Genomic DNA, 27,139 nt, shown 5'->3' on the forward strand with positions numbered 1-27,139 from the left:
ATAGTGCATAGTATGGGATATCTGACAATAAGTGGCTAAACTTAGTGGTAGCAGGTGTATAGATATAGGCACAGAGGGACATTTTGTCCAATGCAACAACAAACTTCCTTATTAAAATGCTCTCGAAACATTTTCAAAGCATTGTCAAGCTATCTTAGAATCTTTAATTGTTTCAGTGGTTGTGGAATATTAACTTATTTTCAGATGTTAATCAGCTTTGAAAGGCAGGAGAAGAACAGTATCCTGTTAGAATGGCTCAGAGGGAAAATATGTGCCCCTGTCGAAAATAGGTTGGAAAAACCCCTCATAAATATCGGTGATGAATTCGTAATTTTCACCTCAGCCTGTCCCTTTAATCGTGGACCAGCGCGTGACACCCAATCAGAAGCAGCTAAGGTCCGACAACTTCCAGAGGGAGAGATGCTCATTGTGAGAGAGAGAAAGAGAGTGAGAGAGAGAGAGAGAGAGAGAGACCACTCCGTGTTCAGTGTGTCGGTCGCATACAACGGATTCACACAGGCGCACCTTGATTAAACTTTCTGCTACATCAAACCGTGGTAAGTGCCAATGTGTTTTATTTAACTGTGGATGCTGAAATAGAGGTCGTGAAATATTGTCTTTTTGACGGTCCTTTACAGTAGCACTTTAATGTGTTCAATTGTTCGGTAGGCTGCGCTTCCTCCTGTTTGTTAAAAAAATGTGCTTATAACTTCAACAAAGTTGCTTTCATTTGATCATTTAGAATGAAACTATATCATAAATTGGTCTAATTGATCTTATCAGGCTAACACCAGAATGTTTTCTCGAAAATAAAAATGCACTTGCTATGTTTGGAAAAAGCTGCATATTTTCGTGTTCCCGGTATAGTCTGTCATGATCCAATCAGACCCCTTAATTTAATCCGATTTAAAGTTATCTATTTTATTTTTTATTCTTAGTGGAAGTTATGTCTTTAGTGTTGTTTGGCACCGGTGGCTCCAGGTGTGGGTTCCTGTTTCATATTACATGTCAGGGAATTAAATCAAGGCTCCCTTGTAAAATATCGTCGTTTTTTTTGGATGAAATGGATTATGATGGCCATGTTTGTTGAATTGTAATGGGAAGTCTCATGATATAGTAGACTACTGTAGGTTACTGTTACTGGCATTGTATTAGTGGTAAAGCACTCATAGCCAACAGTGTAAACCTTGTGTATGTCCTATTAGAAATGCTTGGTGTGTACTGTTTTATTTATTGTTTAGACACTGGCGCTCTATTGCTGTGGACCTGGACATACTCTAATGTAGATGTGGGTGCTACCCTAAATCCAAGTCTAGTCTACCCGTTAGTCAGAGCTGAGGCAAGACACCTGTATCTTACCGTTCTCAGACTGCTATGTCCTATGTGCAGAGCATGCCCCAGGAGTTTGTGAATGATAAATGATGTAAAAAATGAAAATACAAGGCAAAACATTGCCCTTCATTTTCCACCTCAATAATTAGAATCTATTTAACCCATGAATTCCAGGCGGTTGCCAAATAGCATTTTTAATGACTAAGATAAATAAATAATTGTGTTAAAGACCAATTAGCCTGCTCCAATTAGTCAAAACATTTTTTTTGTGGTGTGTATTCATGAATAAATAGGTGTTTCTTTTGGTAAAGCATGACTGATTGTTAACACACTTTCTTGAGCACATCGTACTGCATAGCCGACTGTACCAAGACAGGGGTCTAAAACCATTTCTCTGAATGTTACAAGCCTGAAATACTGAAATGCTGTTGTAAGAAGCGTGCAATACTATTGGTTGATGATGATTATCTTATAAATGACCTGTTGTGTGGATGTTGTAAATATACCCAACATTCAACATTCTGAGTGTCTCCAGAACTATAGAAAGCCCAGCTCTACGCTAGTTTCCCACTAGCCACCCAGGTCACTGTGACCTTTGGATCAAACTGCTTTCCACGGATTACTTCAGTAGAAAAGGATTGGTTATCCCACTGTCTTAAACCTAAATTAAAACAATTATGTGACCCTTCACTATAGGGAATTATGATTAATTTCTATGTCCACTATGTGAGGTGTTCCAATTGAGTCTCATTTGGAAAATTCACACATCTCTTTAATTGTGCCCTCATGTGGTCGCAGAGGAACATGCACACAGGAATGGATGTTCCCATATGGATGTTCCCATATGGGTATATTGATCACACAGTAATGGATGTTCCCATATGGGTATATTGATCACACAGGAATGGATGTTCCCATATGGATGTTCCCATATGGATGTTCCCATATGGATGTTCCCTTATGGGTTTATTGATCACACAGGAATGGATGTTCCCATATGGATGTTCCCATATGGATGTTCCCTTATGGGTTTATTGATCACACAGGAATGGATGTTCCCATATGGGCATATTGATCACACAGTAATGGATGTTCCCATATGGGTATATTGATCACACAGTAATGGATGTTCCCATATGGGTTTATTGATCACACAGTAATGGATGTTCCCAAATGGGTTTATTGATCACACAGGAATGGATGTTCCCATATGGGTTTATTGATCACACAGGAATGGATGTTCCCATATGGGCATATTGATCACACAGGAATGGATGTTCCCATATGGGTATATTGATCACACAGTCATGTTTTCACACCTATGTGTCTCTTTGAATAGCCTTTTTCTTAACTACTTACATATTACATGTCTAAACGTGTTATTGTGAGTGAGTGTGAATAGTACATGCCATCTGCTGTATTCTCAGAATACCTATTCTTTATTCACATCATCCGTCAGCAGTTTCATTTTACCACAACGTAATCCGAGTGCACTCACATTTGTCAAACAGTATAATCGAACTGAAAAGATTTGAGGTCTGTATGCAAATGTACCTTGAGTTTGTAAATAGTTTCCCATGCCGTTTAGCTTGTGTGTCACCTCATTTGACAATGGGCCATTGTCCCATGTGTTTGTCAAGCTAGCGAGAGGTTGGATTGCATTGACTAGCACAGGTCTGTTATCAGTTGCACAGGAACTTACCTATAAAGGTGTTTGTGATATTTGTATAGATCCAACTCCTGACATTTGGGATGACACCACGAATACTGATCTTCTGAGAACAATGTACTATATCCAAGCCATTGAATAGCATAGGCAGAGCTATAATGAGTTGTTGAATTGTTATATTCAAATGAACAATTACTTTTGACAACAAATCGGCTCTTCTGCCTGGAATAGAAGTATTAAATTGTCTTTCGAAAGACAACTTATGCCCCTTTTCAAACATTTTCATGCACTGTTTGACAGCCATGGCAATTATAGCTTACTTGAGAGGGAGCCTTATCAGCAGTCAGCATGTCTATAACAGGGCCTAATGTTGTCATTAAATCTCTCTTTGATTTTTAACACTACTGTACCTGGAATAAGAAGGACAAAAAGAGTCTAAAATAACAACTTACATTCCCATGATAATCTATCAATGGACTGAAACACTACTGTACATTTAACACACAAAAAATACAACAAATAGTCTTCAAAGATCAGTGGATGGATGGGAATGAATGTATTATTTTCAGATAGGCTGGTGTACTACCAACTATGAAAACAAGCCCATCGATTTGTTATTGATTGAGAGTTGTAACCTCTAGTACAAGTGTTCTTTGCCACAGGCCTTATTTTGTATCATTGAAGGATTGGCTGTAAATGTGAGTTTGGTGTTTGAAATAGAGAGGAGCTCTTTCCCTGTTAAAGCTAATAGATTGTTTATTTCTCCCCAGCGCAGAATCCCCACCCTGAGGCTAACACGCACACTGGTGTCATACCCACACACAATCTTTTCTTTCCATTATAAATGTTAGCTTTATTTGTTTGGTTAGTTCTCAGGCTTTGTCAAGCTTAATTGAAGGTGAAAATACTTCACAGAAAGAGATTTGAAAAGAGGGCATTGATGTAGGAAAGCTAGTTTGAAACATAATTGCTAATGGACCCAGTCACTCTATGAGAACGGCAGCTAAGTTTTCAGAAACACTCTTTGTATCTGCCATTTCAATTATTGAATTTAAGAAGTGTGGGAAAGAATGAACATTTGTTGGTAAACATGAAAAGCAATGTTTAAATGTTTATTTTGTGCTATAGTTTAACCATTGTATCCATCAGCTGCAATGTGTTAACTGAGGCAATAGAGGTATTTGCTCTCCTATGGACCATTTGCAAGACATTTACTGTAGCTGTGTATACAGTAAGGCCTAACATCAAGTAGTTTATTGACCAAACCTGTGGCATAACTCAAGATGGCCAGTGCTTCTTTCACATACATCTTAACCATGATGACACATGTTGACCTCTGGGGGTCATCCAGTGCTTGACCCTGCCCTCTTCCCACTGCACTGCTTTCTCCCAGGGGATTCGTCTTAATGCTGCTCCCCCTTCTGACATGTGTGGGTGTTTACTGTTAACATGGAACAGGGAGTGGAAGGTCAAACATTTTAGACTTTAAATATTGAATTGAATCTCTTCGGCCCAACTCCCAGACAAATTCTTCTTTAGCATGAGGACAGTAGGAGTTGGTTGAATATGGACAGTGGTTTTGAATAAGATAATATTATGTAATTCTTTTCCTATGGTTTTGGCAATGGCTAGCAGTGTCATGATTCCTTCATGGTTCATTAGAGAAGCTGGAACACGGCCATAGAACAAGCCTACAGGGCACAGACATCAATTCAGTGTCTATTCCATGTTGGTTCAATGTAATTTGAAACAGTGAAACGACGTGGAAACAATGTTGATTCAACCAGTGTGTGCGCAGTGGGAGGCCCTCTCACTCACTCACTCTCTCTCACACACACACACACACACACACACACACACACACACACACACACACACACACACACACACACACACACACATAAACAGTAGCTCCACCAGACGCTGGCACATTTGCATTGTAATAGAGAGGTAGCCACATTCCAGTTCCTGGCCACAATGGTGGAGGAAAAGCTCTGACTTGAAGACTCCTGCTGGGTCTTTGCACAAGCAGACCATAAAGCTTCTGTTCTCACACTTTCTCCTCCAAGGAGGAACCCAAACAGCCACCCACAACACACACTGGGAGACACTGGGTTACACAGGAAGCCCCATTGACGACGACGCCATAAATAAAAGACACACAGGTTAAGAAGGTGTCATCTTCTTTAGTATCCAACAGTAAAGCAATGAACCACTACACAGGCATGGATAATTGAGGAAACAAAACAGCTTTGGGAGGTCTAAACAACACAAACACACACACATGTATTTATCCGGAAAACTGTTAACCGACATCTATGTTGGGGTGGAATTTATTTGTCCTCAAAATGCAATCATGTAAGAAGAGCTTCTGTAGGTGCAATGGTGTGGAACTGACATGTGTCCCGCCATTCAAAGACAATGATGGAAACAGGACCAATACATACAGAATCAGAGGTGGCACAATGTAATGAGCATTGCCTCCAAATCACTTCATGCCTAGTTTCTGGTTACCTAATTAAGAGGTCCCATCTGGTATGAGCATGACGGCGACCGACGCTCCTTGACAGTAATTGTGTTGGTGCACATGGCAGTTCCATTCAGGAAAACGCACACACTCAACATCTATTATCTCCTCTAGTTAAGATTAGTACACACATTTAGCTGGGGAGATTATAGTGGGTGTGGGGAGGGACTGGGACCCTTGTAAGTGATGGGAGATGAGAGGGGGAGATGGGAGTAGGGATTAGCACCCATGTTGTGTGACAGTCTTCTCTACTCAGAGAATGCACTATGATAGTTGTACAAGCTCAATCAGACTGCTCAATGCAAATATGTTTGTTTTTTCTGAAGGGAGGATTGCTATATTGAATAAGATATGTCAGGTTATCATTAATCATCTGACCTCAGTCATTGTTTTGTTTTCAATGGTACAAGTAAAAGAAATAACAGATGTTACACGAGAGGAGGAAATATTTATCACTTAGAGCAGACAAGTCAAAGAGTGTTGCAAGCAGAGCCAAGCAAAGTGATAGATAATATGGCATCATGAAGTCTATAGTCTAGACAGACTCCCCTCCCTAAACAGACAGATCAATAGGTATTGATGGCCTACTGGTCCCTAGGGAATGACAGTCAGCTGCTTGGCTGCCTATCGCTCCGAGTGGTGGCAACCTGATAGCAGCCCCCCTCCTAACATCCACCACCCAAATGCAATTTACCTTCTAGACATACCTTTTTTTATAGGGAAGTTGGATACTGTGGAATAGATATATAAAAACATGTTTTTCTGGCCTTGGGTGCTTTTAGTGTGCTTCTATTATTTTATATCAGCCTTAGCTGCTGTACCATACCAAATTCATATGCTTTTTTTGTAATACAGTACACATTAAAACTGTTCCAAAAGTTAGTCAACAGCTGATAGTTCCACCTCCAGGACTTCATTCATTAGCAGTCTGCAGACAGTGTGTATGTTTCTGTGACACAGGAACACCCATTAGGAACACCCATTAGGAACACCCATTAGGAACACCCATTAGGAACACCCATTAGGAACACCCATTAGGAACACCCATTAGGTGCCTTTATAAGGCTGCTCTGCCCTGTTGTTATAGCAGTTCTTTCACCTGTTGACCGCCTACCTCCTCTCCCTTCTCACACACAGGCAGCCCAGGGCAGACATTCTCCTTTCTTCACCTTTAATTGCTCCTGTGCGACTCATTAGGCCCACTGTGGCTGAGGCAGTGGCTGAGGCAGTCTCATCAGGCTCGCTGTGGCAGTGGCTGAGGCAGTCTCATAAGGCTCGCTGTGGCTGAGGCTAAGGCAGTAGCTGAGGCTGTCTGCAGGGTGGCAGAACAGAAGGGGCTGAGCTGCTGCGCTGGGTTCTCACCCCCACCACATGACACAATCTTAAGCCCAGCTCTTCACTCCTGTCACCCCCACAGGTGTTGCTAGTCTATTGGTCCTCGCTCTCCACCCTCCTCCCCGCTGACTCCCCACAGCCTGTCAGACCCCCTCTAACCCCCCTACCCCGCACTACTCTTCAACAGCCTACAGCACAGCCCTCCTCCCCTTTAAATCTCCCTGCCATGAAATGCAAGGCTTTAAAGGCAGCAGGGAGACTACGAGTGTCGTGTCACCTGAAGGTCATACTAGATGGTCTAATAGGTTTGTGTTGCAGTGGCATGAGATGGCATGTTGTCCAAAATAGAAGATTGTGTGTTTCTGAGTCTGTATTATGAATGTAATACTCATTTATATGGTACTGTATATTGGATGCATTTAGACAGATATTGTATGTATCACATCCAGAATACAGACTCTGAAATAAATATGATGTGTTATTAATATAATATAATAATATTGAGCAGACTTTGGGTGGTTTTAATGTGTTATTTTATTAACGTACAGAGGTAGGCTCCAGTGAATCTTAACCACTGGCTTGTTCGTTCATCTCACACAAGTTGATATTCAGGCTGCACTGCATGGACCCTTGTCTCTCAGCAGGACCTGTCAATGAATTAGCAGACATTTTGTAGAGGGAATGTATGGGAAGCTATGTGTCTGTGTCCTCTGATATAGTATGTAAAAAAACAAACACTCTAGATCCAGGTGTCTTCCCCCAGCGAGAGACTGTCAAGGGATTTAACAGGTCACAAAGCTGAGGCAAATGGCTCCCGGCTGGGCTGGAGCCTTGACTAATGTGCTTCACTAGGCTAGTCCCACTACTCTACTTTGCAGTTTTCTAGGCCTCACTTCCACACTGATATACACAGGGATTAATCCCATCAACTGAACATGTAGTAAGAACCCCCAGCCCACGGTCCCCAGTACCCTAGCACACAATTACAAACCCCTGGGGTCCTTTAAACCAGACTGATTCTGACAGCAAATCAATACATTTTAGTATCTGTTGGTACCTTATTCAATTAGTCTAATTCATAAAGCAGGCATAATGGCCCTAATGGAAGAGAGGTTGAAAGGTTGAATGGCAGCAGTAGAAAAGCAACGACATGATTGCAGGAGTTAATCCACCCATCTTTAATTATGTCTTTTAACTGATTCGTGGCCTCTGCATCCATCCCTGTCACCGTCAGTGAAGCAGTGTTGACCCTTAGCTTTCTATGCTGATGAGTAGTCACACACTTAATGCCAGCCCCGACACTGTAGACCGCAAGTCGTAGATGGGGGGGAAACAGAAGTTCACTGAATAGAAAATACATCTGCACTACCCTCCCCTTTCCACTGCAATCACATTTCCTTGATAAGTGGAAAAGGGGCCGAGGCATGGCTTGATGAGTGAAGCAGCTGATGATTGCTGGAGATGATGTTGGTAGCAGGATGCGTCTGTCTGTGTGTGGTTTATATTTCATCTGGTCAGCATGGCATGTTATTAGGTTGTATAACAGCAATGCAGTTAGTGTTCACAGTAGATACAGAAAAGGACATTACCATAAGTGACATATTGGCTCTGTAAGTGTTCTGTTCTCTAAAATAAAGCAGTTCATGGGGATGTGGACTATCGATTCATTGATTAAAAATCAATGGCATTCCAGTTTTTTCAATTAAGGTTTTCAATAGCATTATTCGATTGTCTTTTTGTTTTCATGCATTGTTTGTAGTTTCTGTATTCACATCATGATACCCCGCAATGGGAAACAAAATTATCTCCAGAGTGAAAGTATGTCCCTATAATTGTTTCTCATCTTCCCCTCCACAAGGTTTCTACACAGCCATCAAGGAAGAGGACTATGAGGGTGAAGCCCAGCTCCCTTAAAGGACGTAAAAACCAGTGCAGATAGAGGATTGGCGTTCTGTGCAAATACCACAATTCCACCATGAGGACTTGCTTGCTGACCATGATATGGGCGTGCTTGTCCCTTTATGTGAACTCCACATCTATTAGCAGAAAGACTGTGTTAGAGATGGGAGGAGAGGAGGACAGAGATGGAGCAAAGGGAGGGAAGACACTGAAACGTTTCAAACGAGGATGGATGTGGAACCAGTTCTTTCTACAGGAAGAGTACACTGGGAGTGATAAGCAGTACATTGGCAAGGTATGTCCATTAGCCTTCTTTTGTTTTATTGTTGCCATGCACTTAAATGTGTGAGGAAAACTCCACTGTCTGCAACTGTTGAATTCCGGCCTTGACACAAAGATAATATGAATATTGAGAAATCTCCCAGAGCATCAAATGCCAATTAGGCTTGGGCGGTTTACCGTATATAATGTATACTGGAGTATTTTGAAATACAGTTAGTAAGATTTTCAAAACCGTACAAAAATGGTCAATTTATTTGACATTTTTGGGGGGTTGGGGGCCCACTAAAGCTCGGCTGCGGGGGTGCGTGCTACACCACTGCTTATAGCTATAAGTAACGGTAACACTTTATTTGGATCGAACATCTGTAGATGCTCTACAGACTATCAGTAACATTTTAATTAACTATCTACTTACCCCTTACCCTAACTTTAGTTGCTAATTAATAGATAGTTTTTTGATAGTATGACCATCTGTAGAGCATCTAGAGATGGAAAATCCAGACTATCCACATACAGTTTGACCAAGTTAACTATCTATGCTCAGGGCTTCTGCTATGCATTTGGTTTGCTAACTTGCTAGATAAGTGGCTAGCTTGCAAGATCAAGCTTCTTGGTTACAGCAGAGACAATCAATCCCCTCCTGGATCAAGATCCCTGCTGCCTACATTTGTTTTGTGCGTAAAAAAACAACATATTAATATAGCACTGCCGGAAATACCATATACCCTGGTATGGTACAGGAACAGTATGAAAATCTGGAGACCACCCAACCCTAATATCAATGTCTCTGGCCAGATAAACCTAAGACTATATCCCCCCACAAGGATTGGGATATCCTGATGTACAAAAACAGCATGCATTGCCACCTTTACCTTAGATCTCAGAAGACAACAGATAGAGCCATGAATCAGAAGTAGTATTGTGGAGTAGCTAGATGTGGAGATGCCTGCAGCACTGCAGGGGGCCTGTTTTAGAAGGCTAGAGATAGAAGAAATACTGGAGCTACTGAGGCCATGTACCCTGTAGTACCCTGTTGTACCCTGTAACCCTCCAGGCTCTTACAGCGAGACCCAGCTCCACAGAGCATGTAGGGAGATGATCAAGGATGGAGAGGAAAAGGGGCAAACGCAGAGTGGGAGAGAGAACTAGAAAGAGAGCGAGAGAGAGAGAGGAAGAGAAGAGAGAAAGAGTAGGAGAGAAAGTTATTCTGGAGCCACCACCACTAGTCTTGCGTTAGGTTACTCTGTGGAGCCCTGGGGAGTGGAGCAACGCTGTGTGGTGGATTATTTCCATATGCCTTGTAGAAAATGATTCACCTTGTCAGGTCCCTCTTTTTTTTCTCCACCAAGCCTGGCTCTGTGCTGCCATGAATATAATAAGATGTTTTCTGTCACATGTGATGTTGACTGTTCTGTCCTCTCTGATGGAACTGAACAGCCTTGTTGTGTGTTATAGATGTTCAGGCTAAGACCGCGCGTGTGTCGCCATAAAAATTTTCCTTTATAATAAAGCATTCCATGCATCATCACATTTCCAGACTTGTAAGTAAGATATCTTACTATTTCTAAAGTGATGAGTAAATTGGATAGTCATAATTTAGACTAATAATATAACTCAATCACTGTTTGCAAAAAATACTGTTCGATGCAGTGCATAGTGGAGTAGGCCTAGGCTACAGTGCATTTGGAAAGTATTCAGACCCCTTTTTCCATAGTTTGTTACACTACAGCCTTATTCTAAAATGGATTAAATACAAATTTTTCCTCATCAATAATACCGCATAATAACAAAGAAAAAACAGGTCCACCTGTGGTAAATTCTATTGATTGGACATGATTTGGGAGGCACACACCTGTCTATATAAGGTCACACAGTTGACAGTGCATGTCAGAGCAAAAATCAAGCAATGAGGTCAAAGAAATTGTCCATAGAGCTCCGAGACAGGATTCTTTCGAGGAACAAATCTGGGGAAGGGTACCAAAAGTTTCTGCAGCATTGAAGGTCCCCAAGAAGACAGTGGCCTCCATCATTCTTAAATGGACGAAGTTTGGAACCACCAAGACTCTTCCTAGCGCTGGCCACCCGGCCAAACTGAGCAATCGTGGGAGAAGGGCCATGGTCAAGGAGGTGACCAAGAACCCGATGGTCACTCTGACAGAGCGCCACAGTTCCAGATGGACAACCATATCTGCAGTACTCCACCAATCAGGTCTTTATGGTAGAGTGGCCAGACGGAAGCCATTCCTCAGTAAAAGACACATGACAGCCCGCTTGGAGTTTGCCAAAAGGCACCTAAAGGACTCTCAAACCATGAGAAACAAAATTATCTGGTCTGATGAATCCAAGATTGAACTCTTTAGCCTGAATGCCTAGTGTCACATCTGGAGGAAACCTTGCCCGATCCCTACGGGGAAGATTGGTGGTGGCAGCATCATGCAGTGGGGATGTTTTTCAGCGGCAGGGACTGGGAGACTAGTCAGGATCGAGGGAAAGATGAACGGAGCAAAGTACAGAGAGATCCTTAACGAAAACCTGCTGCAGAGCGCTAAGGACCTCAGACTGGGGCGAAGGTTCACCTTCCAACAGGACAACGACCCTAAGTACACAGGCAAGACAATGCAGGAGTGGCTTCAGGACAAGTCTCCGAATGTCCTTGAGTGGCCCAGCCAGAGCCCGGACCTGAAAATAGCTGTGCAGCGACATTCCCCATTCAACATGACAGAGCTCGAGAGGATCTGCAGAGAAGAATGGGAAAACTCCCCAAATACAGGTGTGCCAAGCTTGTAGCATCATACCCAAGAAGACTTGAGGCTGTGATCGCTGTCAAAGGTGCTTCAACAAAGTACTGAGTAAAGGGTCTGAATACTTATGTAAATGTGATATTTAAGTTTTGTAGTCTTTATAAATTTGACAACATTTCTAAAAACCTGTTTTTGCTTTGTCATTGTGGGGTATTGAGTGTAGATTGCTGAGGGAAAAAAATAATTTAATAATCAATTTTAGAATAAGGTAACGTAACAAAATGTGGAAAAAGTTAAGGAGCCTGAATACTTTCCAAATGCACAGTATATCAGAGACCTTGGTGTCAGTATTGACTCTCTATCAAAATAAAGGTTAAATCAAAAGTATATGACTGGAGACATTAGCAGAATATTTTTAATTACAGGGTAGCCTCTACTCTGCTGAAACTGACAAACAGATCAATAAACACAACGTTGTCTGCAACTATCTAATAGGCTTACGGCCCTTCCTCTGATTCTCAAAATCATACTTTATGGTGTAGTAGCATATTTTGAATGAATCCATTTATTTCTGTATAGACAGGAGTAGGCTAATTAGGATATATCTTTTTGGCATAGAAGCCATCTTTTGGGGGGGGGGTAGATCAGCTTTAATCTAGATAGATTGTGGCTTCTATCAATGTTATTGTCTGCATAAATTCCAACCCCCCCATATATATTTTTTTATAAATATTATATTTTAATATTTTATTTTAAAATATATATTGCTTCGTTATTATTTTCCCATGACCCTGCCAATCCTCCCCTAATTGGAGTAAACTATTGGACAACAATACTTTGGCTTCGACTTCGAGTTCGAGTTTATACATACTACATACATTTCACGGATAGTATATTTAAAATGAGTTATCTTTTGTTTGTTTTTAGTCCAAACCTTCAGCTACCCTCAACCCCTCCCATCTACAGTTGAAGTCGGAAGTTTACATACACCTTAGCCAAATACATTTAAACTCAGTTTTTCACAATTCCTGACATTTAATCGTAGTAAAAGTTCCTGTCTTAGGTCAGTTAGGATCACCACTTTACTTTAAGAATGTGAAATGTCAGAATAATAGTAGAGAGAATGATTTATTTCAGCTTTTATTTCTTTCATCACATTCCCAGTGGGTCAGAAGTTTACATACACTCAATTAGTATTTGGTAGAATTGCCTTTAAATTGTTTAACTTGGGTCAAACGTTTTGGATAGCCTTCCACAAGCTTCCCACAATAAGTTGGGTGAATTTTGGCACATTCCTGACATTCCTGACTGAGCTGGTGTAACTGAGTCAGGTTTGTAGGCCTTCTTGCTCGCACAAGCTTTTTCAGTTCTGCCCACAAATGTTCTATAAGATTGAGGTCAGGGCTTTGTGGTGGCCACTCCAATACCTTGACTTTGTTGTCCTTAAGCCATTTTGCCACAACTTTGGAAGTATGCTTGGGGTCATTGTCCATTTGGAAGACCCATTTGCGACCAAGCTTTAACTTCCCGACTGATGTCTTGAAATGTTGCTTCAATATATCCACATAATTTTCCATCCTCATGTAGCCATCTATTTTGTGAAGTGCACCAGTCCCTCCTGCAGCCAATGACCCCCACAACATAATGCTGCCACCCCGTGCTTCACTGTTGGGATGGTGTTCTTTGGCTTGCAAGGCTCTCCCTTTTTCCTCCAAACATAACGATGGTTATTATGGCCAAACTGTTCTATTTTTGTTTCATCAGACCAGAGGACATTTCTCCAAAAAGTACGATCTTGGTCCCCATGTTCAGTTGCAAACTGTAGTCTGGCTTTTTTATGGAAAGCGGCCTTTCATGTTATGTCAATATAGGACTCGTTTTACTGTGGATATAGATACGTTTGTACCTGTTTCCTCCAGCATCTTCACAAGGTCCGTTGCTGTTGTTCTGGGATTTAATTGCACTTTTCCCACCAAAGTACGTTCATCTCTAGGAGACAGAACGTGCCTCCTTCCTGAGCGGTATGGCGGCTGCGTGGTCCTATTGCGTACTATTGTTTGTACAGATGAACGTGGTACCTTCAGGCGTTTGGAAATTGCTCCCAAGGATGAACCAGACTTGTGGAGGTCTACATTTTTTTCTGAGGTCTTGGCTGATTTGTTTTGATTTTCCCATGATGTCAAGCAAAGAGGCACTGGGTTTGAAGGTAGGCCTTGTAATACATCCACAGGTACACCTCCAATTGACTCAAATGATGTCAATTAGCCTATCAGAAGCTTCTAAAGCCATGACATAATTTTCTGAAATGTTCCAAGCTGTTTAAAGGCACAGTCAACTTAGTGTATGTAAACTTCTGACCCACTGGAATTGTGATATAGTGAATTATAAGTGAAATAATCTGTCTGGAAACAATTGTTAGAAACATTGCTTGTGTCATGCACAAAGTAGATGTCCTAAATGACTTTCCAAAACTATAGTTTGTTAACAATAATTTTGTGGAGTGGTTAAAAACCTAGTTTTATTGACTCCAACCTAAGAGTATGTAAACTTCCAACTTCAACTGTATCTCTGAAGACCATCCAGTATTGATTTCTAGCTGCCATATATTTTTTCCACTGAGCTGTGATGTTTCACAAAAGTTCTGAACCTTTCTATTCTCATAGTTTCTACAGATTGTAAATTAACCGTTGTGTGGTGTTCATGTTTTTGTTATTCACCCAATGTTCACAGGTCTGATGGACCCACAATATTATTGCGGTTTTAAAACAATACAGCCATAACAATTTATGTAAAAAATACTTAATATTTAATACTTAGATGTTGACTTATATCAATTACAAGAAATATAGACAGAATACATGGTTCATATTTGCCATTTTACCTCTGCTAGATCACATTTATCAATAAAAGCGCTATTCATTTTATTTGATCAAATTTGATTTTTGTAAACAAAAATAAATGGATAGAATAAATCCTGTTTATCTTGAACAAATATACATGAAACAAGGTTTATCACTATTGATGTTTACTGCTTTTTACGGAACAAAGTGGAAGAACAAATTTTACAGTACATACAGTATTTTGTGGAAATGATCAATGAGCCCCATTGAAAACAAATTAAGGCTGGTCTACACACCACATGAGGGACATAGTTTTACTGTGTGTGTGTGTGTTGCAAATGTATTTCTTGCACTTGATGCATGTGTACTGTGTCTTCCTGTCCTTCTTGGGTCCACACACATCGCAGTGCTTCTTCTTGTTGCTACCGGCTGCAATCTAGAATGATGGAAACACTTAGTTCAGGAATTTTACTAACATCTCACTCACTCACTCACTCACTCACTCACTCACTCACTCACTCACTCACTCACTCACTCACTCACTCACTCACTCACTCACTCACTCACTCACTCACTCACTCACTCATTCACATATATAGTTATAGCAGGCCAAGGTAGGAGAGTCAGACACATACGCATGCAACAACATCACTCACACTTACTTCTGGTATTGGAGTTGTTGGTTCTGTGGGTCGGACGGTTACGGCACCAGCATCTTCCTCCTGAATCCTCATCACGATTGCTGCAGAAGCTGGGGTCCTTGGGATATGTTGCCTCCTCTGGATTTGAGGTCTTACCAATGCCTTGTCCAGCTCCTCTAGAAAGAGCCCTCTTTTCTGGAGCTTCCCTCTGTTCCAATCTAGGTTCAATGCCATCCAGTTGGTAAACGCATTGCATTGTACGCCGAGTTGTCCAAGATGTTGAAGAATATCACAAGTGGCTAGTGTAGGGTTCTTCTTTTGCTGGTGTAGCCAGTCACCAGCTTGTCTAAATTGTCCACCCCTCCTTTTGTGGCATTGTAATCCATTGTGATTTCTGTTTTCTGATGTTTCTGGCCACAGATTCTCTCATCCCTATGCAGCATGAGTACCACATTTTTTACTTTCTTTGGCACGTATGACACAAATTTCATAATGATTTTCTGGATGGTGTCTAGGATGAACAGTTCAAAAGAAGACTTTATGTTCTGCACATGAGTAACATGAGTAACATGAGTAACTGCCATCAGCGTCGGCCCTGGTTGCATCCTCATCACATTGGCAGCCATGCGGGGGGTGGCTCATTCCTTGGGCAACAAGACCATTCAATTTCACCATTTTGTTGACATCCATATTTCTCCTCCTGCAGGCTGCTGATTAGCGGGTTGCTGACGGGCTGGTCCTGGGGCTGGCTGCTGACGGCTGGTCCTGGGGCTGGCTGAGGGTCAATCTCATCCTCTTCTTCCAACTCACTGTCAGACTCCAAATTCACAGAGACATGATCCTCATATTTGGAAAAATCTTAATCTTCCAAAGTGGAAGATGCTCCTTCCACACTAGTTTTTCTCTCTGCAAAATAATGTCTAAGGCCCTCTGAGCAGAGAGGATTTTTGCCATACTGATTGATTGTGGTAAAGAGGTAAAGAGCCATACAAAGCTATTTATTTGTTGTGTCCCTCCCCCAATTTGCACCTGGCTTTGGTAGAGTGTGGGAAAATACTCAATTATTTACAATGTATCAAAATAATGTATTGTAATAACATTGTGCAGGTTCCCGCAAGACATTGTGTAGTTTCACACACTACAAAGGGTAAAGAGTGCGAGAAAAGTGGGAGACAGGCAGACAGGCAGGGAGACAGACAGGTTATTGGTGCTGTGTTAAAAACAGCAGGCCCAGTGAGGAGGAAGACAGAGTGAAGGTACAAAGCAAACCTTTTTGTTGAATTTTTACTTGTTTTCACCTACACACACACTTTTCCACACTTTTATTACCCTCGGGTCCAGTGAAACCGAAAACCACTTCTGTAATATAAATGTGTAGGGGGCTGCACAGTGTGAACTCAATGAAAGTATGTTATTTTACATGTTCTTCACAGAAAAGTAACCAAGGCCAGTGAGTCTCAGGTTTAAAATATAATTCATTGTATCATTTTTATTTTCGTAAACACTGAAAATGGGTCCCACAGACCCGATCACCACACAATGGTTAAAGATAAACACATTTGCTAAGAGTATTATTACATTGATCAATTTACTATGACTTTTCAAATCACCCAACAGAGTTAACTCCAAGTAAATGTTGCATTTTTTTTCAGCCATTCCTGAACCTGTGACCAAAAACAAGCTACATATGGGCAGTACCAAAACAAGTGATCTAATGATTCTCTCTTCGCAGCCAAATCTGCAGAGCTGGGATGATTGTTTCCCCCATATATATATAACATTCCATTGGTTGCAATAATTTTGTATAATAATTTTAATTGAAAAACTTGTTTATTAAACTTGTCATTTAATTTAGGTTATTTCAGGAGAAACTTAGCTTCCCTTAGCCTTATGGAACACCGCCTATGTGCTTAGGTGTACCACAAACATAATTATAGCACTGTTGAAATGCATATAAGTGTGATGCAGTAAAGATGGGACACACACTGAGTATGGTAGAGGATAAAGCCCCATTCTATGCCCATTGCTCAAATTTGCATAATGTCTACTTAGAGGCATGGGAATAAGAGATGAGATGAGACAGGGACATATGTGCTCAGAGGGGAATTGCAGGTATTATGTGTTACATGCTGGATTTAGGTGATTTTCTAAGACATCTGTGGGAGGCGTCAATCATTCATCCTTTGTCATATCTAGGCTTCGTACCATCTTGGCTTTCTTCATTTTCAAACATTCTCTCCTTTCTTTCCCTCGATCATTGTCAACTCCTGTTTCATTCAAGTGTGCATGTTCTGAGACTGCCTTGTACTTTGACAATTACCTGACTTGCTGTGTGTTTTTAATGACAGTGATAAGAGGGCATTGAGAGTGCACTGGGATGTTCACTAATTAATTCAGTGAACCTCTGTTTGGATTGGTGTACTACTGTATAATGTCTAGCATTTTAGATAGACAAAAGGACCTGGAGAGGTATATAATATACTGTTTGACAGATAAATGGGTAGGTATTAAATGTGTGTACTAAATAACATATATCCTTTATAAGCCAGGTATGCTGGTATAGAGAAACCGGAGCGTTACCTTTTACATTTTTAGTTCAAATACAAATCAAGACGTTGTCTGCAAAGCAAGACCGTATTAAGGAAAGACAGAATGAGTCACTCACCATCAGCACCCGTCACCTACCCTACCTGTCACTCACACTCCTCCTCACAACCCATCAACTGTCACACCATCTAATGCAAACTGTAAATCTGTTGGTGTTTTACAAGCTGACCTCCAGAGTTGGGGTCAATACCATGTTTATTCCTGTCAGTTAAATTAGATAGGGAGTTTCCCCATTGGCATGCTAGTCCAATCCCTAAATGGACTGGAATATTTATATGGAATAAACCCTAGGTCTGTTAAAAGCAGTTGTTGAATAGTATATACAGATAGATGTAGGACCTTAATTTAAGCCAGTTTGCTAAAGTAGTAAAATAATCCGACAGCAACAGGAAATGTTTATTATTATGGGGCGTCAGGTAGCCTAGTTTTTAGAGCATTTGACTTGTAACTGAAAGGTCGCAAGATCAAATCCCTGAGCTGACAAGGTAAAAAATCTGTCGTTCTTTCCCTGAACATGCAAGTTAACCCACTGTTCCTAGGCTGTCATGGAAAATAAGAATTTGTTCTTTACTGACTTGCATAGTTAAATAAAGGTTAAAAAAAAAGTTTTATGTAGATTATAATTAATAGTATAGAACATGAAGCCCCGCACACTGTTAAGGCTCCCAATTCACCGATTTAGTGACAACGTTTCGATCCGAAACAGATCTTCGTTCGTTGATTATTTGTAGGGATTGATAGATTTTCCATTAGGGCAAATGAAGTCTCACATTTTAAAGTGGAAATGAGATTTTAGAAGACTTTTTAAGCCTTGAATACACTACAAGTTTGCATTTCCTGCGGTGCTGGAAAATTCTCAGCATCAAAAGAGTGATGAAATTAAGATCCTACATCTGTAGTATACATATGGTATTTGCCTTGCTGACTTCAGGCCCCATTTCTCCAAGGAGACAAATATGTTGACTGTGCTTTTTATTTTCTATGGCAGCTTCAATCTGACATGGACAAGGGGGATGGAACCCTGAAGTACATTCTAACTGGGGATGGGGCTGGAGACATATTTACTATTGATGAAAACAATGGTGACCTCCATGCCAATAAGAGACTGGACAGAGAGGAGAAGGCCTTCTATACCCTCCGAGCCACCGTAGTCAACAAGAACACAGGCCTGAAACTGGAGCCTGAGACAGAGTTCATCGTTAAACTTCACGATATCAATGACAATGAGCCTAAATTCGCAAAGGAACTTTACATTGCCAGTGCACCTGAGAGGTCTAATATAGGTATGTGCTCTTTCACTTTAATTTGACTTTTGACATGACCTTTCAATTTATGTTTTAACCTTGGATGATTAAAGATCAGTAACATTTCAAGGTCAATGGTGCCTTAAAGTGTCAAATATTTTGTTTGCTTTTCTTTGAAGCATGAATGGTTTTGACAGTTGATGTGAGTTCATATTCATCCTCAGCTATCATCTTCCGTTCTCAGGTACTTCAGTCACCCAGGTAACAGCCACGGATGCAGATGACAGCATGTACGGGAACAGCGCTAAACTACGATACAGCATCAGCCAGGGGCACCCATACTTCTCTGTGGACCCAAACACAGGTCTGTCTGTCCGTCTGTTTGTTTGTTTGAACCACCAGCAAAGCTCTTTTATTCCTTAAACCAATTATTACTACAATGAAGAGAGAGAGAGAGAGATACGGTAATGTAATGTTCAGAGTCAGACTGCCAGGGCCATTGCTATTCTCTCAGCCCCCTGTGCATTTTCCAAAGTACACTGAAACATTTAATCATTTCTAATGTGCACTCTGGAACATCCTGTCGCTCGTTCTGTGTTTAAACAAATGGAAACAATAAAAGCCTCCAACTGGCAGATTATTGTGTGGCTTAACAACGATATGGTTTATCCCTGATGTGACATGGAAGATGATGTCCCCATCACACCAGAGGACATGAAATCCTAAGAGCTTTGGAGAAAAAAAATAGTGTTTCTGAGGGTTTATCTGAAAACAGTTATATTGCAGATGATAGAACCCATTCACAGAAACAAAACAAGCCAGGCCAGATGGTCTTGGGTGCTATCTAATGGAAGGTCGGGGCGTTTGCCATTTTTTACTGTTCCATAAAAATAATTAGGTTACATACCCGTATTAAATGTTTCTCATTAAATCCAAGCACAAGGTCTTAGCAATGTGAAACGGTTGTGGTGACCATTTCTTTGCAAGAGGTGCTTCTTTCTCAGAACAGTTATTAGTTACATTATTCCCATTGGTAGTTGTAACTATAGTAGTTGCCGATACAGTATTTAAATAAAGGACATGCACATAAATGAGTTCACTCTAACTATACCCGCATCACTTACATCTGTTTGGCATGGTGGCACCATGACTAATCCCTACAGGACCAGAGAAGGATAAATGTTCTTAGCTAACTCATTAACAATACATGGTTATATTATGTGACACATGAATATTGTATTCTTCTGGTTTGTCCTCAGGTATCATCAGGACAGCCCTGGGGCCTGGAGAGATGGACCGGGAGAAGCGGGAGCACTACCAGGTGGTGATTGAGGCCAAGGACATGGCGGGCCAAAGGGGAGGCTTAACTGGTACCACCACAGTCAACATCACCCTGACCGACGTCAACGACAACCCCCCACGCTTCTCTCAGAGTGAGTAGAGGCACAATGACTGGAATTATACTGGTGGTTGAAATATTCATAGTAGTCCTAGTATAAAAGTGGTAGTGTCAGTGTGCTGTGTGTGTGTAAGTGTGTCCATCTTATACAGGGTTAGCGGTGATTAAATTGCAATGCCGGGTCCCACGAAGTGAATCAGCTTGATAATCCTGATTAGATGAGCAGCGTAATACTGAGTGTCTCCCTCTCTCATGCTCTCTCTCTCTCTCTCTCACACACACACACACACACACACACACACACACACACACGCACAAATGAGAAACATTCCGGAATCTGTTTGACTTTGACAGATTGCTTTTGTCATTACTATTCTGTTAAAGTCCAGTGGTTGGATGGTGGAAACTAAAAGGGAAAAACACTTCTGATACACTCCACAAACACGGTGTGAGATATGCCTTCTCACATCTCTCTCTCCACCTTGTCCGTTGATGACACCTTGCAGCAGGAGGCTTACACCCCCAGTCAGCACCATGCTGGGGAGAAACAGAAACTGTGTAATTGGTCACCATGAGCACAAGTTTAATTCACCACTAACACTGCTGCAGGGCTGTGATACAGGCTCACAGGCTCCCTAACAATCTGAATTGTTAAATGTGTTAGCATCAGAAACATGGAAGTATTGAGGAGAAGCTGGCACAAAAAGAACACTCACTCACCATGCCAAAGGAAGACCAACAACCTCTTCTATTTGTGACAAGCTTATGCAATTCTGTTCATGGTTCCAGGCTCTCTTGGCTCCGTTTCATGAGACACTTTCCTTATACTCTCCAACCTAATTAGTGACACAAATGGTGAAATGGGAGTGAATGCTACAAATACAAATAGTCTAATATGAAGTATCTCAAAGTTAATTTGTTATAACATCTGTTGATTTACGTACAGTATGTGTGTCTGTTTGTGATTCCAGGTATATATCAGTTCAGCGTTCCAGAGTCTATAAAAACTGGAATCCCAGTTGGGAGAATCAACGCAGTAGATAAAGACCTTGGGAAGAATGCGGAGATGTACTACAGTGTTGTCAGTGGGGATGGTTTGGACATGTTCGATGTCATCACGGACAAAGACTCACAGGAAGGCATCATTACTGTTCTAAAGGTAATATCTGTTATGACAAAGATAGTCAGCCACAACTATAGGGCATATATACCCTATTATCAGCCCTGGATAGGCCTGAGGCCATTAGACCATCAGAAACGCTATTATCAAAATGCATTTGTACTGCATCATTACAAAACATGAGTCATCTACTTTGTTCTATTGTGTCCCCGTCCCTGTAGCCGTTGGACTATGAAAAGACCCGATCCTACACACTGGAGATCCAGGTACAGAACACTCAGACCTTGGACACTCGCTTCCTGGGGTACCTACCCACCAAGGACATGGCCACAGTCAGGATCGGCATAGAAGATGTGGATGAGCCTCCTCTGTTTGAGAAAGCCAGCTACATGATGGAGGTGAAGGAGGATGCAGCCGTGGGTACTGCAGTAGGGTCTGTCAGGGCTATGGACCCGGATGGATACAACAGTCCAGTCAGGTTAGTTAGAGCACTGCTTTGTTTTCCCTCCAGCCCACCCATTCAGTTCTCCTGTATGTACCACCCACACCAAGGTCATGGGGAGATTGGTTATAATCATTTGTATCAGGGGTCATTTGATGAGTGTTAAAGGTTGTGTTACAGTATTTTTTTTAAATGTAGAATGATTAGAGTTGAATCGTCCGTCTCATTAAATTTGGAGTCGAGAATACGTTGTGTCCATAGAAAGACTAATGAGTGAAGGACAAGCTGTGTGTTTTGCTCATCTCCACACACGCGCACACACTTTTTTAGTGAGTTCTTATCAATGTCCAAAGTCCCTTAATTACCACTCCTCATGGAAATATACTGAAAGGGCATTCCAGGATACATTTAATTAGATCATTGCGTAATCCGCTGGATGATCAAACTGATAGGGCTGGTCTGTTCTGGGCCTCTGTTCAGGGCTGTTTTCCTTCCAGGCCAGTAAAGGGTAAAGAAGAAAGGGAGGAAAATAGAGTGATTTAAGTCCCATTGGCTGTTTAGGAGAGATCCCCAGGGTGTGCAGTATTCAGAATAATTTTGTGAATGCACAGAGAGGGCAGGAAAGACTAATTCCTTGCAAAAGGATTGTCAAGTTCAGCAAAAGAGGTTGTAGGGGAATGGAAGAAAATAGTCCATGCTTTTATTTGTTCTTGGATCAATATTTGTATGCCTATTTTACAGGTACTCCATTGATCGTCGTACTGATCTAGACAGGCTTTTCAACGTGCATTCTGGGAATGGGTCCATATTTACCATAAGACCTCTTGACCGAGAAGAAGCTGCCTGGCACAACATTTCTGTTATCGCAACAGAGTTCAGTAAGTCTTTCTCAGCTTTATCATGAATTCACAATACAAACTATTCTACCAAGTCTATGGAGTTCAATGATTATATTCTGTCCTTTGTTGAAACATTAAAAAAACTAAAATCATACCGAATTATTTATTACAATTATTATACATTGTTGTGATGTGTATGTTTTCCCACACACAGACAAACCTCTGCAGACCAGTTGGGTGCCAGTCTATGTCCGTCTTCTAGATGTCAACGACAACGCACCCAAGTTCGCCTCTTTCTACGAGACATTTGTTTGTGAAAAGACTAAGGCTGGACAGGTACAGAACACGGATCCTCCACTTACATCCCATGATAGATTGACATGATTTTATTATTCTCGCTGCTATAATTACGTCCATATCCTAGTGACATCTAGAGGTGCTACAATAGGTACAGTATATGCCCAGGAATACTCCTGTATGTAAATGGTGATAAAGCATTGTGATGAGTACTGCAGTCCTCTGGGGTAGTGATTAGTCTCCAGGGTCTACTTTGTGAGGCGGCTGATGAGATAATCTATCATGGCAGCACAAGGCAGGTGACAGTAGCTGTCACACATCAAGGGCATGTTTAAATAGGTGCCCAGCACACGCCTCCTCTTCTACTCCCTCGCCTTTCATCCCTCCTTCATCCCTCTGTCATTATTCATAATCATAAATTCACTGAGGTGTTTGTGTTTGCTGTGCTCCTGTTTACCAAGCAAGGTCCCTTGAGAGGACTCAATAAAATCATCCATAATATATCTTCCACAATGGTTATTATTGCCACCGATTAAATAAACATATCAATCTGTTTGGTCTATATAGATGGTCTATATCCTAGAAGTTTAGCCTCCAATTTTTCCTCTGATGTCACAAACCGGGGGAACCAAAGAGCACCTTACAACTATTCTTGCTATCTGAGAGCACACAGATTGTTTGTTTTTTATCAATCTGTTTGTTTATCCCGTAAACAGAAGATCCAGACGGTGAGTGCTGTGGATGCAGATGACCCGGTGGGTGGACACAAGTTCTTTTTCAGTCTGGCTATGGAGGGGGCTTACAGAGGCAACTTCACAGTCAAAGACAATGGCGGTGAGTACTGTACTGTAGGATATTTTGGGGTCTCTATCACACCAGTCATCACCTGATATTATAGTGAAGAAGAACAAGAAGGAGAGTGATGAAGTGCTGCATCAGATGACCAGGCCTCCACAATTACCTGACCTCAACCCAATTGAGATGGCTTGGGATGAGTTGGACTGCAGAGTGAAGGAAAAGCAGCCAACAAGTGCTCAACATATGTGGGAACTCTTTCAAGACATTTTAGAAAAGCATTCCAGGTGAAGCTGGTTGAGAGTATGCCGAGAGTGTGCAAAGCTGTCATCAAGGCAAAGGGTGGCTACTTTGAAGAATCTCAAATATAAAATATATTTTGATTTGTTTAACACTTTTTGGGTTACTACATGGTTCCATATGTGTTATTTCATAGTTTTGCTGTCTTCACTATTATTCTACAATGTAGAAAATAATAAAAAATAAAGAAAAACCCTTGAATGAGTAGGTGTGTCCAAACTTTTGACTGGTACTGTATGTTGTTTCTCTCCCTAGATAACACAGCTGGCGTCCTAACCCGGCGCTCCAGCTACAGCCAACTGCACAAGAGCAGCTACCTGGTTCCTGTGGTGATCACGGACGGGGACTTCCCCATGCAGAGCAGCACGGGGACGCTGACGGTGCGCGTGTGCACCTGCGACCGTGAAGGCAACATGGAGCTGTGCAACGCCGAGGCCCAGACCAGCTCAGCTGGACTTAGCACCGGGGCCCTGGTGGCTATCCTGCTGTGTGTCATCATCCTCCTCAGTGAGTATAGCTGTCTGTCTGTCGGTCCGTCCGTCCGTCCGTCGGTCCGTCAGTCTCTGACGCATCTCCATCTCCAATTTAGTCATTCATATTAATGTATGCAAATATGTCTTTAATAAGAAATTTCACAGGTTATAGTGTAGTTCAATTTGCCCCTTCTGCATAACGCACACACACACACACACACACACACACACACACACACACACACACACACACACATACACACACACACACACACACACAGGTGCTTATAAGAAAAGCCCTACATTTCCCAGTAGATAGCCTATTTCACTCTTGGCTGTCTACAGTAAAAGTGTTATATATAGAGGATCAAAACAAGTCTGAGGGGATTGAGATTGTGGACAGGATAGTAATTCAACAGGACTGGCAGTAAAATTAACCTTTTATACACCAGGAGTTACTTTAATACAACATGGAATGCAATTACCCCAATATATTACATCAGCACTATTAACTACATATACAGTGTAATGGAAATGCATTTATTTAAAGGTGCAATATGCAGAAATCTCTCCAACATTTCGTAGTTTCTAAAATACTAAAAGTTAGCCTCATTTCAGTTTATGTGACAAAATAAGCAATGTATAGTATAGAGAATCATTGTACAATCTAAATAAATATATTTACAATAACCAACAATATTGTATTTTCAGCTGTTTGAAGCTGGTCTACAAAAACAAAAGTAAAAGACGCAAAAACTAAACTTGAGAACGGGAAGCATAGAAATAGCACACATAGATCAGATCTATTACTTCTTAGACTTGCATTCAATGAGAATGACATCCATTACTTACATTTCTATATTTGGTCGGATCGCCTAAAAAGTTACATATAGCAGCTTTAAAATGTGGCACCATTCTTGGTTATTTATAAGTTAGTAGTTGCAATCTCATTGCGATGTTGGAATTAAAACATTTTTCAGCATCTCTACTGCAGTCGTTTCTAAATTGTTACTGGGCTGTGGATGCATGATGCAGGCTGTGTTCTAATGCAGTGTTCACTGCAGCATGAGCAGCAAGATAATATGAAATCACCAAGCCCTGAACAGCAAACCTCTCTCTAACGCTGACTCTCCATCTCTTTCTTTGTGTCCATCTCTGTCTCTCTGTCCCTGTCTGTCTCTTTCTCCCTGTTTATCTCTCAGTGATCATAGTGCTGTTTGCTGCTCTGAAGAGGCAGAAGAAGAAGGAGCCTCTGATCATCTCTAAAGAGGACGTGCGAGACAACGTGGTCAGCTACAATGACGAGGGGGGCGGAGAGGAGGACACCCAGGCTTTCGACATCGGGGCTCTGCGTAACCCCGAGGCCATCGAGGAGAGCAAGCAGAGGCGGGACATTATCCCGTCGGGCACTCTGTACCCCCCTATCAGACGGACAGCCATCCCGTCGCGGAACAACGCAGACGTCCGGGACTTCATAAACCAGCGGGTGCAGGATAACGACAGTAACCCCACCGCCCCCCCTTATGACTCTCTGGCCACATATGCCTACGAGGGAACCAGCTCAGTGGCTGAGTCTCTGAGCTCCTTGGAGTCAGCATCCTCTGAAGGGGACCAGGACTACAACTACCTCAGTGACTGGGGGCCCCGCTTCAGGAAACTGGCTGACATGTACGGTGCTGAGGACAGCGACCGTGAATCCTAACACACCACCTGAACTGTTTGTGGGTGGGAGCTAGGAGGATGACTTATGACTGACTGTAATCTGTCTTCTCAGAAAAGAAGATACATGTTGCAGCCCAAGTTTTTTTACAAAGTGCCCTTTTATTCCTTCCAACTCAGTAGGCCATAGTTCCTTCTGACGGCCAGACCAGACAGAGACTGTGCAGCTGTGTGGATTTGTTTTACTGCAAGGCCGACCTTTGAAGAGAGGATGAACTTCAGTCCCTCAGTTGAAGTTAAGAGCCGGAGTTCAGTGTCAAAAAAAAAACAATAAAAAGATACATTTATTTTTCATTTCTGTTTACGTCTGTCACTCTATGCTGCATTGGAAGGAAATACAACACTGATTACACATTTCTCTGAATACTTCTGTGTATTCTTAAGTGATATCTCCTTTAGTTCCTCTGTACTGTTACTGAAGTGCAGTATGTTGTACTTGGTATATTTGTGTGTTTTAGTGAAATGGAACTTTGCTTTTCCAGGAACAAGGAACTGGAATTGAACATATCTTAAGATATTCTTCATACCTTTTTTGAAAAGTTCTTAAAAAGGAAGGAAAGCCCAGCACCAAAATAAAACATTGCTTCATGAATGTTTACGGAACTGAAGAATGGACAACCACTCTGTACATATGCTCT

At 41.6% G+C, this 27,139-nt stretch overlaps 1 protein-coding gene across 1 annotated transcript; it reads left to right on the plus strand.

Moving 5' to 3' along the window:
* Positions 1 to 428: 428 nt before the first annotated feature.
* On the plus strand, positions 429 to 26,795 carry LOC115103068 (cadherin-10-like). Its single transcript, XM_029623676.2, has 12 exons — positions 429 to 557; positions 8,722 to 9,057; positions 18,862 to 19,156; positions 19,362 to 19,481; positions 20,377 to 20,550; positions 21,488 to 21,675; positions 21,858 to 22,114; positions 22,820 to 22,956; positions 23,132 to 23,253; positions 23,931 to 24,048; positions 24,565 to 24,816; positions 25,985 to 26,795. Exons 2-12 carry the CDS (start codon positions 8,839 to 8,841, stop codon positions 26,482 to 26,484), a joined length of 2,382 nt encoding a protein of 793 aa, XP_029479536.1. The 5' UTR covers positions 429 to 557; positions 8,722 to 8,838; the 3' UTR covers positions 26,485 to 26,795.
* Positions 26,796 to 27,139: the final 344 nt, after the last annotated feature.

Source organism: Oncorhynchus nerka, linkage group LG20, assembly GCF_034236695.1.
Source record: "Oncorhynchus nerka isolate Pitt River linkage group LG20, Oner_Uvic_2.0, whole genome shotgun sequence".
Classification (NCBI taxonomy): Eukaryota; Metazoa; Chordata; class Actinopteri; order Salmoniformes; family Salmonidae; genus Oncorhynchus; species Oncorhynchus nerka.

What these genes read in the sequence shown, in the direction of transcription:
- LOC115103068 (XM_029623676.2), top strand. Translation starts at nt 8,839, where the DNA reads ATGAGGACTTGCTTGCTGACCATGATATGGGCGTGCTTGTCCCTTTAT. An exon ending in CCCCCCACGCTTCTCTCAGA is followed by an intron (nt 20,551 to 21,487) that starts GTGAGTAGAGGC and finishes TTGTGATTCCAG; the next exon opens with GTATATATCAGTTCAGCGTT. An exon ending in AAAAGACTAAGGCTGGACAG is followed by an intron (nt 23,254 to 23,930) that starts GTACAGAACACG and finishes TCCCGTAAACAG; the next exon opens with AAGATCCAGACGGTGAGTGC.